The 16,879-nt window shown below is 39.4% G+C and overlaps 1 protein-coding gene across 14 annotated transcripts in view; it reads right to left on the bottom strand.

The window, feature by feature from the left end:
- The window catches only part of SYNE1 (spectrin repeat containing nuclear envelope protein 1), a 419,767-nt gene that overhangs the window by 160,283 nt on the left and 242,605 nt on the right, over positions 1–16,879 (bottom strand). For all 14 annotated transcript variants that reach the window (XM_057489084.1, XM_057489085.1, XM_057489094.1 and 11 more), the window contains 11 exons: positions 14,630–16,790; positions 13,172–13,509; positions 12,838–12,982; positions 11,988–12,206; positions 10,982–11,241; positions 9,491–9,656; positions 9,001–9,156; positions 6,934–7,086; positions 6,146–6,328; positions 5,524–5,661; positions 126–311 (listed from right to left, as the gene is read on the bottom strand). In XM_057489084.1, the coding sequence (XP_057345067.1) occupies positions 126–311; positions 5,524–5,661; positions 6,146–6,328; positions 6,934–7,086; positions 9,001–9,156; positions 9,491–9,656; positions 10,982–11,241; positions 11,988–12,206; positions 12,838–12,982; positions 13,172–13,509; positions 14,630–16,790 (4,105 nt within the window). The remainder of the gene's footprint in view (positions 1–125; positions 312–5,523; positions 5,662–6,145; positions 6,329–6,933; positions 7,087–9,000; positions 9,157–9,490; positions 9,657–10,981; positions 11,242–11,987; positions 12,207–12,837; positions 12,983–13,171; positions 13,510–14,629; positions 16,791–16,879) is intronic.

The raw sequence follows: 16,879 nt of genomic DNA, 5'->3' as shown, positions 1-16,879 counted from the left end.
GTTCAAAGTCATAGGTGTAGAGTAACATCAGTCAAAAAGGTACATCAGTGTGAACACATATCTCCACTGCAAGACAACCATTTTTTTTAAATAATAGACTTTTCAATTTAATTTTTTTTTTTTACCTTGGCAGCATCTTGAAGATTCTGTAAACGAATTTTGATCATCTGTCGCAACTCTTCAGTCTCCCGTCCAAATTCTGCCACTTGCTGAGACATTTTTTCTGTATAATACACACTAGCAATGTACTGTAATTTCTCTGTCATTGCTTCCAGACTACTGTGAATTTCTTCAGATTCTTCTAGCAAGGCCTAGAGTGAATTATTAATAGTCATGACATTGCCAGGTAGGCACAGAAGTATAGGTTATCTATATGATATGGTGTAAGACCATCATACTGGGAAGGGAGTAAGGAGATGTTAATTCACACTTCCAGCTCACACTGTAGGTTCTGTGTATCTTATTGTGTTTAACCTTCACACCCCTGTGCCCGTTCCCCACCTACCGTTATCACCATTTCACAGAAAAATAAATCAAAGTTCAAGAACTGTGAACAATTTGCCAAGGCCACATGTTATTAAGTGTTGAACCCTACAGCTCATGCTCTGTGTACCACCCCAAGCTGCTCTCTGGTGAGGGTCAGGATACGGGCATTTCCACAGTGGCAATGCTCTGACACCCTGGATGTCTTCATCAGGTCACTGGGACTAGCTTTTCTCATATTTAAAACTAAGGAGATGTGTTTCAACTGTCATATTCTGTATCTAAGAAATAGATATATTTCTTGATCTAAGAAATGAAACTAAGATAAGAGTGTGACAAACAAACAAAAAACCTTTGTTCACTTGCCTTAAGTGGCAAAGGAGTAGAAGCTTCTTGGGATACCAAGGAGAATAAAAACACAGCCCTTGTCATTCAGGATAGCATCATCTACTGGGTCAAATAATAATACAATTGGCTTAATAACCATATCATGTGCATTATATGAACAGAGTAAAGAGAAGAAGGGCTGAGGATGACAGAAATGAGATGTGCTGCTACTTGCAGGAAGATCGGGAAAAGGCTACTGGAAGAGGCACATCTGAGTCGGGTCAGAAAGATGTTTGCATTTCGACAGACGGAAGGAAGAGCAGAGAAAAGGCACAGAGGAGAGTGAACGCAGGATGTGTGGTCACCGGGGTGGGGGACGTGTAAAGATGAGAAATGGGAGATGGGACATTATTCTCAGGCAATAGATTCCTATTTTAAAAAATAGAGTACATTTTTTTCCTCACTATATATGCTATTATATGCTATATATATATTATAAATTTTGAAAAATATTGAAAATACAAATAAGGAAATAAAATATTCCATAATCCCATGCATCAGAGATAACTTTAAGCAAGAGACGAGTGCTGTTATGTCTGGGCATATAGTTAGGTAATGGAAATCATCATGTAAGTACAATTTTCCATCTCTCTCTTTTTTTTTTTCACCTGACATTAGAACATATGCATTTTGTCTCCTTGCACTGTTTTGGATAAACTCAGGCATCTTTAATTCCTAGAGCAGGCACTGGAGAACTCCCCGAAACCGTGGCTACAGGCTTAATTCTCTCCTGAGTGTCTGTGTGAGATAATCAGCAGGCCTGGCAGCTCTGCTCCTGGGTCCCTTCATGTGCTCAACCTACCCAGCTGCCCAAGTCAAGAGACATGGAGTTCATCCTTGGCCCCTCCTGCCCTCTCACTCACAGCCAGGCTTTCCAAGTCCAGAATTCGAGCTCACTAATACCCCCTGATTGCGTCTTCTCTCAATCTCCAAAGAGAGACCTTGTCATTTGCTACCGGAATATTGGAGCCACCTTTGTTGTCTTACCCTTCATTGGTCTGTTTTCCACAGGCTGCTCTGCTAAGTCACCTCTCTTAAAATACAGGTCTGAACTTGTCACTTGCCTGCATAATGTTGGTCAAAGGCTTCCAAATGACTTTAGGATTAAGTCCAAGTTCTTAGCAGCTTTCATGATCTTTTTCTTCTCTCTCTAATCTTATCTCTTAGGCCTCTTCCCAGCTCTCCTCCACCCGTCCCCTCCTCACTCTTCCTGATGGGATTTGAGCATGCAGGGTTTTTGTCTAGAACACATTTCCCAGAAGTATGCAGCATGTCTTTCAGGACTCAGTCCAGAATCACCTTTTCCTAAGAAGCCTTCCTTAGACTTCCCCTCAAACCCCAACAGTTTGGGTGCAGCACCCTCCTGTGGACCCTTCAGTCCTTTGATTCTTCAGTCCCTGAACGTGACCCACTGCAGTGTAATAGTCTAGATCTGTCTCCTTCTTCCCTTTAGTTATCAACTCTCTGGGGTAGGGACAAAATAATATGCTTTGTAATTCAAGTGTCTAACAAAATTCCCAGCTTTGGAGAGTGTTCTATAAATGTTTGTTGAATAAATAAACAAATGAATACAGGGGCTGATAAAATAAATAAATAAATAAAGCCTTCATGGTCATTTAAAAGACTACATTATATTCCATTATAGCCCAAAAATTTACCCAGAAAAATGATTTTGACATTTATACTATCTTTAAAATGCCACTGTAGTCAAAAGGTATTTTCTACAGTTTGGACTACAGAGTAGTAACATTTTGATGATCATGATACATTTTTGTCAATTGTTTTTCAAGAAAGACTTTACCAAGTTACCAGCAGTGTTTGGGAGCTCTCACTTCCTTAAATATGAACTTTTTAAAAATAGTGCTAACTTGATGGCTAAAATATCATCTTTTTAAAATTTGCATCTAGATTTCTAATGAGGTTGAGTATTTTTTTCATTGTTAGTACCCAACTGTAACTTAAATCTTCTCTGTTTATAAGCATGTCCTCAAGCAGACAACTGTGTTGTCAGGCAGTCCAATCTGAGGAGATCTCCCTGTGTGCAAGGTGAGCCCTCAACCCAGGAGTTCTTAACTCTGACCAAGGAAGAATTGTTGAACAGGTCAGATGAGTACAGGTTAGGAAGGAATTCACTAAAGCGAGAGTAGCAGTGAATGGCAGCATCCATGCAGGCAGTAGTGAGCAAGGAAGAGCAGAGGGAGGAACTCCTGCTCGGGGTAGGGAAATCCCTTGCCAGCCCTAAAACCAGGGTTTCCTTGTGTCCAGTGGTCCAGTGTCCACTTCACTCTGCATGGCATGGGAACAAAGCCCCTACAACCCCAGGATTTGTGGGGGCCATAGAGCAATGGATGGAGTGAGATTATGTTCTGAAAACTTCCCAAAGCAAAGAAAGATTTTTTGGGTAGGCTGCTAAAGAACATGATTTCATAGCTGCAGTTCTGTCTGGGTCACCTAGGAGATGGGAACTTGCAAGCCCAGAACAGACATCTCAGTAGCTCTTCCCTACTCGTCTTAAGTAGAACAGAGAGAGAGAGAGACTTGTACATAAGACCAGAAAATTGAATGAAATTGCAAAGTGACAAGGACACTACCAATGGAAGTGGAGGTGGTGAGGTCTTGTCATTATCATGAAAAAGAGTTCAGAGACAAAGTGCAATAGGCTTATGCAATAAGAAAGTTTATTTGATAGGACAGTACACACTTGGGAGTGCAGGTAACCTCAGAGAGGAGGCATGCTGAAAGGTTTAGGATCTGGGTTTTTAAGGATGGGTGAAAGGGCCAAGGAAGCATAGGCCGATGTGTAGTCTCATGATGTCTATCATCAGTGACAGACATTTTGTCACCATCCACAGTCAGTCCTATAGATATTTTGTAAGATAAACTTCACACAAGGAATTTATTGGTCCTGTTCTTCTCCAAGATAGTGGTTACCCTCAAGCAGTGGAAACCTATAATTTAGGACTGCCCACCCTGCCTTAAGATAGGATTGGTTGCTGCCTAATCACCATTTTAAAATTGTTTTAAAATGGAATCTTAGCCTTAAGATGGAGTCCCTCCTGTTCTTACTATACTAAGCATTTATATATTGGCATTTTTCATCAAAGGCAAAAAAATTAATCATGAGGCTTGTCTCACATCCCTGCTCTACCTCAACTGGAGTTAAAAAAGATTCCTTGAGAGGAGTGTGCAAGAATGCTTAGAGAAGAAAGGTTGTGGATACAAGGAAACCAACTAGGATCCTGTTAAAGCATCCAAGAAGGAGAAAATGAGGCTTTGATCCAGAACTCTGCCAACTGAAATGGAAAAGGGGATAATTTAAGGCAAGAGTGTACAAACAGTCTTCAACTTACAACAGCTCAACTTATGATCTTTTAACTTTATGTGTTGACAGTGATGCACATTCAGTAGAAACTGTAGTTTGAATTTTGAATTTTGATCTTAGCTCAGGCTTGCCAATATGTGTGATGCTGAGCAGCTCCCAGTCAGCCACGTGATCATAAGGGTAAACAACCAATATACCTACAACCATCCTGTACCCATACAGCATTCTGTTTTTCACTTTCAATATAATAGTCAAGAAATTACAAGGGATATTCAACACTTTATTATAAAATAAGCTTTGTGTTAGATGATTTTGTCTAACTGTAAGCTAATGGAGGTGTTCTGAGCACATTTCAGGTGGGCTAAGCTGAGCTGTGACATTCTATAGGCTATATGTATTAAAGCATTTTGACTTAGTGATATTTTCAACTTACAGTGAGTTTCTTGGAACATAATCCCATTACAAAGTGAGGAAAATCTGTATATAAGTCAGAATAAAAGAGAGAAAAATCTACAACGCTTCAGGATGTCTGTTTAATTTCAATAAAAAACACTCTGTATTTTATTGCAGGATAACTGAGCTATTAGATATCTGTATCTAATTCAAGCCTAAGTTATAAAAGGATGAAATAATTTCCTGGATGATATAACCAAGAGAAAATTTCATTTCAATTGACCCCTACTTCCTGTGGAAGGCCAGATGGCTGAGACCAGGCCAAAGGCCGAGGAGGAGGCATGACTGCTCTTATGGAACACCCCCAGGCCAGCTAACATGCTTGATGTTTGCACATACATTAAACCATGTGATCCTCATAATACTCCTGCAGGATCAATAACATTTACATCTCCATCCCATTGATGAGAAAACTGAATTCAGAGAGGCAAAATAGTTTGCTCTGAGTCACACAGCCCAAATGGCAGAGCTTGTTTTTCCCATCAGTCTGGGTCTGGAGCCTAAGATTTTTCCACACATCACTATATTTCTTTATGGGAACGAATTTCCCACCATATCTCTGCATATAACTTTTTCAAAGAAGCTGAAAAACAAAAAACAAAAAACAAGTCCTATGGGGTTGTTTTTGCTCTTGGGGAAAGGGAAGTCTAAGACAGATAGGTAATGTTTATTTATTACTCAGTCTCATAAAATCTCATGGGTAGCCACTTTCTTTCAAACCACTGAACAAGTTCTCAGGTCTACATAGGCTTTCTTTTTATCTGGCACCTACAAATAACTTTTTTACACATGCGTTTTGCCAGGCTAGCCAGTTAAATCAAATTACCTTCTTCATTAAATCAAATTATTCTCTTTGAAACTATTTTTCTCAAGGTTACCTGATGTGAAATGTATTGTTCCTGTAACTGACTTGCGGAATTCCATGCAATCTTTCCATGTACCAAGATTTTAGCTTTCTCCATCCACTTCAGAATTAAGTCAAGCATTTCATTGTATTCTCCTAAATGTGATGCTGCCTGAAAAAATCATTAACATTCAGATTATAAACGTAAACTCTGCTTCGTAAGCTAGAAGTCAGTCTTCTATCTTCCTATGGATACAATTCTCCTAGGGGTTGATTGTTATAACATCAGTGGTATTTAAAAGTACCATGAAAAATCATTTCTTGGTTGAAAATCTGCCATGGACTTCCTAATGACTTTGCATAATGTCCAAGTTCTTGATATATGCTTGAATAATCTGTGTGTTTTTTTAAAAAAGTTCTCTATTCTCATCTCTTAGTCATCTATCTAGCTCCTCTCTACCCCTCCTTTCATACTCCACCTGCACTGAGTAAGAAGGTGGGGTTACTGCATATCAGGTTTCGATATTATAATTTGTCACCAAATCCCAGTTTAACTTGTCCCTATCAGTATTATCTTATTTATTTTCAAAGGAGAAAAAAAACAAACATTGAAGTTCTGCCTTAGAGAATTCTGATTGCTGGCCTGAAAAACATACCTGATTGAGCTTTGAGAGCCGATTCTCTGCCTGCCTAATGGTCTGCTGGTGAAGTGCAGTCAGTTTTCCTATCTTCTTGACCAGCAGTTTCCCCAGGTGGCCATTCTGTTCTGAGAATTTCTGTACTGCTTCATCCAGTTCCATTAACTTTAACTTACAGCCATCTAAATTCTCTCCTAGCACCTAGAAGGTCATCAACATGGGAGAACATTAGACTAATGGACATAAATTACTCCAGATTTTCCAACATCAGAAGGGTTATCTTTTAAATGATTTATGTAAAAGCCAAATATTATTAAGAATAGTTCTACTAGGATCAGGTCACTTCTGTTTCTTTGGTTGGAAAGGCAGACCAGACAGGATGTGTTGTAATCCTGGTGTTTGTTTCCTATGAACTGAGCGGGAAGACTAACATTTTCCCTCTGCCCTACCAAAAAGGATTAGTCACTTACCTTTATCAGCAGAGTAAGAACATAGATTTAACCACCAAGAACATCCTTCATTTGGAAATTTATATACTGATATCCTGAAATTATTATTTAGGCCTCTGATGCTCTTATACACACATATACATTTATTAATACAGCTCAACTGTGATGACAAAATATATGATGTAAGTAGATCTCTGCTATCATATTTATAAAATTTCTTTATTGCCTGCCTTTACTCTATGGTTTTAAAGAAGCTTGTTAATCAAGAAAGGTTTTTTTCTACATCCCCAAAAGAAGCCAACTCCAAACACACTCAATTCAATAGCACACCTCATGTTTCCACTTCTCCTTCCTTACCTTTTGGTCAGTTTTAGCTTGAACTAGATTATCTGTCCTTGCTCTCAGCTTAGTTAGAATAGCTGTGAGATCTTTGGCTGTCTTCTGAATTTGTCGGCTGAACTCCTGGCTCACGGCCTTGCTATGTTTGCCTTCTTTTACTTTGTCCTGGATCTAAATAACCAACAGGAACAACAAAACCAACCACGGTTACAATGGGATGACCAATGCTAAAAACCTCAGTCCTGAGACACTCGTGTGAGACACTCGGTGGCTCACACTGCCTGGTGCTTTGCCCAGGCAGCCACATGCAGGTAGGGTCAAGCCCTCATGGCTTTCCTCTCTTCCCATCATCTTTATGCATTCACTGCACCTCTTTCTGCTGCTGTTTAGGCAAAGGAACATGCAATACGCGCACAGTGATTCACTCATCAAATGTTTACAGAATACTCGTTATAGATGGCAGTGTAGATAGCTCAGTTTGACTCCTGTCAGAATTCTCCATTTACTAACTTTGTGACCTTGACCACACCAACTCCCCTAAGCCTTCCTTTTTCTTCATAAAGTGGAAAATGCTTCCAGATAACTGGAGTCACACAGATTTGTTTCCAAAGCTCCTTTTTATAAGTAGCTGTTGATGGTCTATTAGCTAACTTTCTATTTTCTAACTTTCCAGTCAAATCCCAACATTGTGATGAAAATATGTTATGCACAACCAATGGAAAGAAAGGAGAAAAAGAAACAGTTAACATTTACAAGTTTCTAGTGGCTTTCGTTTGATCTGATAAAACACATTGATACTTTTGCTTATAATGAAATGCTGTAGAGAAGAGGGTAAAGTAAATATTTTCTTTATATAAATAAAAGGCCTAAAATATCTCTTTAGTGGGGGGAAACACACCATTAAAAGAGTCCTTTTTCAGCCCTCATTATTTTGAGTTGAGTGCCAGTGTAAATGCACTGCATGTGAATAACTCTATTAAAGGAAATTTATCCAGAGAACAAGAACACTTAAAATTAAACTTTGCTTTTAAGCTTTGAACTTGCCAAGTCATCCTTCCCAATAGACCTCCCACGAAGAAAAACCAAATAGACGAATGAAATACTTAAGTCAGAAAATAGCAATTCCATTTAGGTCAAAGTTTGATGTGGTAGAATTGGACTTTGATGAAATTTTTAAAACACTTTATGTTATACATTGGAGGGTCCAAAGAATGCAGCACCCTTGTATAAATCTTATTTCTACAAAGTAATACTACTTTCCATTCCATGTAGCAGTTTAGAATTAGTATACCTATTTTCTGTTCCCTACTAGTACTTTAACTATGCTTTAGCCTTATGCCACTAAGAAGGTCCTAAAAAACTATTAAGTTTCCATATAGAGCTACTGAACCTACATGAGAATGTGTCCTCTTTATGGGGCCTGACAGTACTATGAATAACTGTGTATCTCCTTGTAAGAAAGAAAGAAGGAATGAAAGAATGAATGAGAGTAAGAGAAGAAGAAAGGAAGGAAAGGAGGGAGGAAGAGGAAGAAGGAAAAAAGATTTGTTTTAAAATGTATCGAGGCAGATTATGTTTCACTTCTTTTTCTGATTGTTTGGAAACTGATGCGCCTTCCTGTACTGACATTACAGGGTCCAGGGACAAACATTTTGGGAAATAACTTCATCCCTGGCTTTACCTTACCTTTTTACTTTGATTTTCCCCTTTGAATATCTTGCTGAACTAAAATAACAGCTAGAAGACTGCCTAGCAGACTCTGGGTACTCAAAAAATGTTTGTCAAACACTTGAAATGTGTCTTTTTTTTTTTTTTGCTTGCTTATTTCTTTAAGTCATTTAATTTTATTTATGTATTCTTTTTAGAAAAAGGTAAGGGGAAGAAATCATCTTACTTGTATAACAATTATTCAAATCTGTGATAATCTGACATGTTTCTTGCCTATGAATAAGATTTCTAATTTAATATTATTGTTTTATACTCATCTGTTTTTAACTCTGTTTCCATGAAAGACACAATTGTGAAAATCAAGGATTTGCATATAAGAGCACTGAGCTGATAAGAGAATGGCTTTTGTAGCTTTACCTGATTATGGATAGTTCCTAGGTCCAATGCCCCTTCAGCTAGCTGAAGGGAGACTTCGGAAGGTAATATAGTATAAAGACCCAGGTACTTATTCTTCTGCTCTTCAGCCATTTTCTCAATGTTCTGTTGGTGATTTGTGGCTTCTTTTAGAAGAATCTGAAGACAAGATCAAAATAAGAAACTTCTGGGAGCCTGACAAGGAAATTAATCTTTATGAGTACAGAGACAAGACTATGTACTGTTCATCAATATATGTTTGAATGGAATTGTAGAAACACCTTAAAATAACCCTTTTCTGTAGTCTCTGAATAAGAAGCATGTCCACGGTATACAGAACAAAAGAAACTCCTATGAAATTATTATACTAAAAGCTTTTTATATATCTGGAAAATTTTAATGCAATGCTTCATTGGCTATAAACAAATATATCTGATTAAAATCAGACAGGTGTTTTAAATAATGGGTACAGGGAATCAAGAGAGTTTTGTACCTGAAGTTCTTCAAGTTGAGCATCTATTTCTATCATTGGATTCCCTAAATATTCCTTTGTTTTCTGAACCCAAGATTTCACAGAATTGACCTGAGTCTCCACCACTTCACGGTCCTTCAATTCTTGCTTTACCGCCTTCGTGTTTTTCTTCACTTGCTCTTGCAGGCTTCAGAAACATTAAAGGCAGGAAGCAGAAGTGGATTTGAAATGGAAGGAAGCCACTAATATATGACATCATTTTATCAAAAACAGACATAAAAAAGTGAAAACTCATCTCTCTTTTGCAAGCAGAGACATTTCCCAAAACGGTCAGATAATTTTCAGTAACACTTAAGCTTAGTTCAAGAATCACACAAGAATGTACAGCATATGAAATGAATGATTTATATCTCTGGAAAATTAAGAATTGACACCCTCCCAAGCCACAAATTGCAAGTAATTTTCCTAATTACCTATTACTTGTCTAAGGTAATTACCTAAAGCAACTGGAGATTGTTTATTTCCTCTTTGCAAATCTACTCAAGTGGTACAGAATTATCAGCATTTAAAAATAATATATAATTGGAATATTTGTGGCTATTAGAAACTAGCCATTAAATAAAGAATCAAGTTTTAAAAATTTTCCAATTCATAATGTGCAACATCTAAATCATCATTTAAAATGACATAAATTTGGTAAAAAAGCTTAAATAGTTGAGTCAGATTATTCCGAATTCATCTATAAGCAAAAGAGGTGAACATAGGATATAGATGAGTAATATTAGTTAATGTAGGATTCTTCTCCTACACAATAAGTGAATCAGGCAAGTTACATACCATTAACTTTCTCTTTCTACTAGGTTCACTTCCACTAATTGGGTATTATTTACCTGGACTACGGTATCATCTTGTTCTTATCTCTCTGTCATCCAATTTAGGCAAAAAGTTAACAAGCTTCATCAGAACTAAGTTCTTAATAGCTCTTGTTTACCGCTCCAGTGTCATCTCTTATGAATCTGCCCACCCCCCAACAGTTCCTTGGAAGTGACACACTTACTTCCAAGATTTTTTACATTCCTTGTTTGCAAAACTCTCTTTCTGCCTCACTGCCTGAGGCATGACTCAGTCTTCAGCCTAAACAGCCCATCCATGGGAAGTCTATCCTGGTTCCTCTTCTAGATTAGCTGCCTCCGCTTTGTATTTCCTCAGAACCGTTGTCACGCTCTACCTAAATGGCTTCTTTAGCTGCCTATCTCTGCTGCCTGACTCTAAACTGCATGAAAGTAAAGACTGAATTTGTTTGCATCATCACCGTATTTCTAAATACTAGTAGTATGCACTTGTCAGAGAAATGACTCAAGAGCAAAGACAGATGAAAAGCAGGGATTACGGGAACAGAGTCCACATTTTTAAGGTGTTGTGATGGAGCACCCCCAGACTCTAACCCCACATTTATCCCTTTGGGTCGTGGCCAAGTTTAGTAACAGAGAATGAGGGCAGGTGTATAATTACTTCTGGCACCGATCTTGCATTGCTGAGATTTCCCGGACAACGGGCGGCTCCTGCCCAGGGGGCGGAGCGGCCCCATCCTGGAGCATGCCCAGCCCTTGCTGACGCAGCATGCCCAAGGCCGACTGCTGCTGTTCTAGCTCCAGAATGAATGTGTCGTGATATTCAAGAAGAGTTAAGAGCTCTGCTTTTGAGGCTTTCTCCATTGAACTTCCTGGTAGTTTATCTTGTAGCTGATCAATCGTCTCCGTGGCTTTTTTAACCTGATGATAAATGGACATACTATGAAACTCAAAAATAAATAAACTTAAAAGATAGGGCAATTCTAATAAATGCCTCTGTGACACTAAGGCACTGAAAGTGTTAAAGATGGTGGCGTAAGCTCTACATTTCAGGAAACTAAAACATGAACAATCTCCTTAACATGGAAGGAAAGACAACTTCTGTTATTCTGGGTTTAAAAGATTTAATCTCAGAATAATATTAGGGAAATAGGAGACAGCATAACATAGAAAAAGTGTCTCTTTTATAACTAAACAGATAAAAGAAATACTCTTTCCAATATTTATGTTAACATATGAATGTGTGTCTTTGAAGACAGGGCTTAAAACATTGAACCTTACTTAAAAGACAGAAGGAACTAAATACAGGATTTGGGAAATGACTTAATTCCTACTCATTTTCATGGCAAAGTAAAGTATTTTGAACTTTCTGGGCCAGGCAAGAAAATTTCACTAAGAACCCAGCCAGTGGGGCAAAGAAGCCTGGTCCTTTTTTTCAAAATGTAATTGTTGGGTTTTTCTTATTCAAATAATTAGATCCTGACGGGAGACTATGTTGCACATTACATTATGCATTTTGTTTCATAATTTGGCTCTCATGTCATTGAAGTAGAGATTTTAAGAAAAGTTTTACTCCGATGAGGCCAATTTCAAAATAGGGGCAAAATATCGCATTTCTACCGTCAGTGAGGAAACAATAATTTGAGCTCATCAGTGATGAAAACTACCTTTTTGTTAAAGCTTTTCCACTCATCCACTGCATCTTCCAGGATCTTCTCCTGGTCCTGGGCCACAGCACGGAGACGCGTCCAGCGCTGCCAGGCCGTTGTCACCGACCTGCTTATGGTTGCTTTGCTCGTGTCATTTCCACTCTTTTCCAGTTGTTCAGCTCTGGCCTCAAGGGCCACAATTTTCTCATGGAAAGAGTTCACTACTGACACTAAAGCCTGGTGGGGGGAGGAGAAGAGACATTGTGGGGAGAGACTGATTTTTCAAAAGTTTGGTGGATTTTGGTAAAGTCCTCAATTACCTGCACAAGAAAATGTTCCCACACACTTTTATCTTCCTTTAGTAACTCTTTTACATTTATATTTTAATACTTTTATATTAGTCTTGGATTTTTTTAAATGGTAAGGTGAATATTTATTGACCGTAAGTTTGCTACTTGAGATGACATTCTCCCATTTTTAAAAGGCAGCAAAAATATAAGTAAACTGAATTTGATACTTCCGTATGTTATATTCCACCTTCTATTGCTGTGTATATTTTTGAACCTTATTTGAATTAACCTAAGTTATATCTTCAGAAAGCATTTACTGAAATTTATTAAGTGTCATATCTTATCAGCAGCAAATTGCTCTGAATGTCTTTTTAAACCTAGCTACACATTTCTAACAGGAATCCTAAAAAGGTGACAGCATTTGAGTTGAAACTGCTGTGAGATGTGGTTAAATGTACCTTTTTCATTTTAAGGAACTCAGGTGGAAATGATTCAGTGACTTGTTTCTGGACCTATCATATTACAATGACCCATTACAGTTACAAATAAAGGATATTAAAAACAACATCAAAGCTAACCTTATGTTCTGACAATTTTTCTTCTGCTTCATGACTGGAAGAAGTCTTCCATAAAGAAAACTCAGACAACTTCTTTTCTGCATCATTCATCAATTCAATTACCTCTTCCCTTGCTTTCTGGTAATCCTGCCACTGAGCTGCACATCTTGAAAAAGTCCAACATAAGCCAATAAGTAACATAAAATCACATATTTCTATACAGAGCTTGATGTCAACATGTCTAATGATACTTGAGAGAACCATGAATTTACATGCTACTGTGTATCAGTATGTTCCTTTTTTCTGTGCAAAAATCCACTTCACTGGCATATAAACAATAAAACAACCCTAATACCTCTGCAAGAGATCTAACTGGGTGTGGGAGTCCTGTATTATCCTCTGGCTCTTCTTCTGCAGGGAAGCCATTCTCTGTGCAAGGTCCTCTTTTCCAGCTGGCTTAATGAGTGGCTCCAGGTGGGCTGCCAGGCCTTGGAGCTCTTTTAGATTACTGTGGAACTGATCCTCTGTACTAAAAAATTCCTTGTGACTTTTGAGATTTTCCTCTGCGTTCTCCACATCCAGACCATTGCCTGCCAGCTGTAACATCTCCTGGGCATCCTCAAGCCAGTCGTTAGCTGCTTGAAATATTTGATAGTATCTTTGACATTGATTATATATTTGAGTCAAAGTAGCCTGAAAAACAGTAATTGCAAAGACAGTCAACTCTCACATGCAACGTGCTTGAAGGAAACAGTTTAATTTTCCCATTTCTTTTCCAGCCCTCGGTTACATGAATGTATGTGAATATGTGAATATATTGATAAGTTGGTGGAATTTTTTTGGTGCAGTTCATAATTATCCTTGATTTTCCCTTCTGCTATTCTTATAATTTCAGGATTGCAGTTAAAATAAATAAACAAGGACAGAAATGGCATAGGAATGTATGGTGATATCTTAACAAGCTCTGACAGTTTCCTTTCTCTCTAAAGAACAAAAATGTAATACTTAGTAATATGTGGCAGACTGAATACTTACCGAAGTGAATCGATGCCTCAGTTGATAGCGTGATAACACCAGTGGGCATGTAAACTGATGCAGCCACTATGGAAACCAGTGTGCAAGCTCCCCAAGAAATTAAAAATAGAACCACCATGTGATCCAGCAATTCTACTTCTGGGTATTTATCCAAAGGAGATGAAATCATTACCTTCAGGAGATATCTGTACTCCCATGTTCATAGCAGCATGATTCACAATACCAGGGTATGGAAAAAAACCTAAGTGTCCATTAATAGATGAGTGGCTGAAGAAAATGTGGTACACACACACACACACATCATTGATGTATATACAACTGATGGGAGACCCCAAAGAAAACATGGCTTGCCCTCAGTCAGGACTGCATTATCCATCTGCCTCTCTCCATTTGGGGACTCATCATGGAACATTAATCGTAGAAATACCAGGTTGAAAAAGAGATCACTAAGTATTCATTGCTAATTACTTTTATTACTAATGCATTTACATATGGGGTTAATTATATTAATGCTATCACATCTTCTCTCTCCTAAAGGTGAAAGATAACTAAAGTATCACTATATTATAATTAAAGTGAAGTCCACGTGGAAATCACAAGAAAGGGATACCATGTGCATAAGTCACTTTCAAATCACTCTTGAAGATGATCCCACATAATTATCAAAAAAGAAATATTTAAGGAAGCAATTCTAATGAAAAAACAAAAACAAAGAAATTTCTCACACCTGTTTACAAATAAGCAGAGCGGAGAAAGAAAAGAGATGCTCAGTACTCACCTGTCTGCTGCGTAAAGCTTCCTGAATGTCTCCATCGAGCCCCGAGAGCTCAGCAAGAGCATGTTGTAAATCCGTGGAAATCAATTCCTTGGCTTTTGTGAATTTCTCCTTCTCCTTGTTACTCAGGGCATTCATTATTCTCAGGCTGGACTGGACCTCTTCCTGGTGAATTTGGATCTTTCTGACCTCCTCCTGGATGTCCTGCAGGCTCAGGTCCAGGCACAGAGGCCCGCCGAGCTCTGCCTTCACGCTCTTCAACCAGTCCAGGGAGCGGCTCAGCTCTGAATGGAAGTCTATACTCTGCACCATGCGGCTCTCACATTCCGTCACCGTTGAGCCAATGGCAGAAGTTAACAGTTTTAACTCCTCTTGCCAGGACTGGATCTGATGTTTGGCTCTCTCATAAGCCAAGGGATCCAGGTGTGGAACAAGATCTTCAAGGTGCACAGTTACTTGTTTTAGCAGAGTTCCTGTGTCCCGGAGACTTCCTGCCAGGGAGTGATACATTTTGAGCTTCTCCTCTGCAGGAAGCGTCTCCTCATTCACCTGGCACTGCTCTGCTTTCACAGCCTCTAGTTGTTTCCCCAGCTGGCAGCACATCTTTTCATGCTCTTGATAGGCACAGGTGGTATCTTCTAAGAAGCTAAGCCTTTGTTCAGTTTGTCGCTTCAGCCTGTGGTACAAGGTGACAAGGTGCAGCATCTCGTCTGGCTGCCAAGGCTGACCTGTGCTGCGGAAACTTTCTTTCTTCTGGTTCAGCTCGCCCACTGCTTCCCCAAGGCCTGCCACCTCCCCCAGAAGGGTTCTGTGACTGTCCTGAAGAGCCAGAGCCTCTGTGGCCACCAGGTCGGCGGGCACTTTGCTCAGTTTTAAGAACTGGTTTTCGAGTTCACTCAGAGACTGAATCGTCAACTCAATCAAGGAGGCGTATTCTTTCCGAGCAAGAATTGCTTCTTGAACTTTATAGAACTTGTCTTTAGCCAAGGCAATGATGACGTTGAATTGCAGCGGCAGGGCATTTAGCTTTTCACTGAGGTAGGAATAGTCAGCTTCATTCAGCGATGGCAAAATGTCCTGCCCGGTCCTCTGTAGTGTAAGCAGGAGGTTTTCGTAGTCTGGAGATTGTTCAAGAATGTCCTGGTATTTGGCCAGTTGTGCCTGAAGCTCTGTGCTCTTATTCATTAGGTTGATTTCAGGAAATGTAATGATATCTGCTTGTTTCAGCCAGTGACAAGCTTTCTCAAAATCTTCCTTAAAATGCTTCCTAGAAACTAGATTTTTCTCTAAGTCTTGTAGCCGATGGCTACACTTTTGTAAAACACTGTCATAGACACTCTGCAGGTCCTGAAGCTTGCCCAGTACTTCACTCTTTTCCTGCTCTGGGGCCCCTTTCATTAACTCACGACCCTGGGCCCAAAGCCCTGTGACTTCACTTTGGTAAGTCTTGAGGCTGGCTTGCGTACTTTTACATGTTTTAACCTGTTTGCTCACATCATCCGGTAGCAGGCAGATATGCTCACGGAACATTATCTTTCGCTCATGTTGCTGAATCTGGCTGGTGGCCTGGAACACCGCCATGAGAAACTGGGTTTTCTCCGACAAGGCTTTGTTTAAGTACCTCCGCCTCTGGCTCACTAAGTCGCTGAGACAATTCACATGCCTCTGCGCATCAGAGAGTGCCTTCTGGATTATCTGCCGCTCATTGAGGCCAAGATCTGCCATCACCCTGTCGGCATCCTTCAGGAGTGATTTCAGGAGCATTTGTTTGGCCTCCAATTCACTGCAGATGGTAAGGTGCTCCATGAGGAGGCTCTGTGCCATTTCGGGCGGGGGGCTCTGCTTCAGAGCCTCTGCAATGCTCGGCTGTTGCTCTTCTGCCCACTCCATCAGCTCCTGAAACCTGGACCGCACCACATCTGATTCCTCCAAGTTGGTGACTGATACTTGGATTTTTCTTTTAACAAGGTCCTCAAGCTGAAACCAGCGTCGTTCAAGGTGACTCGTCTGTTCTTTGACCAATTCTTTGTCATCTAAGTTCAGATGCTCTATCATTTTCTGCTTTTGCTCTTTCAGGTCCTCTATGGCCTGCTTTCTGTCCTGTAAAGCCAGTGCTAACTTCTGCAAAGCTTCCAGGTGGACAGCTGTACTCTCTGCATTGGACCTATAAATGTATTTAAAGACATAAAAACAAATTAGCTTTAGTCAATACCAAGGTTCATTCATACCATGTTAAATTACACCTCACCATTT

This window comes from Manis pentadactyla, chromosome 12 (assembly GCF_030020395.1).
Source record: "Manis pentadactyla isolate mManPen7 chromosome 12, mManPen7.hap1, whole genome shotgun sequence".
Classification (NCBI taxonomy): domain Eukaryota; kingdom Metazoa; phylum Chordata; class Mammalia; order Pholidota; family Manidae; genus Manis; species Manis pentadactyla.
The sequence above is the reverse complement of the archived record's forward strand: the minus strand, read 5'-3'. Positions and strand labels throughout refer to the sequence as shown.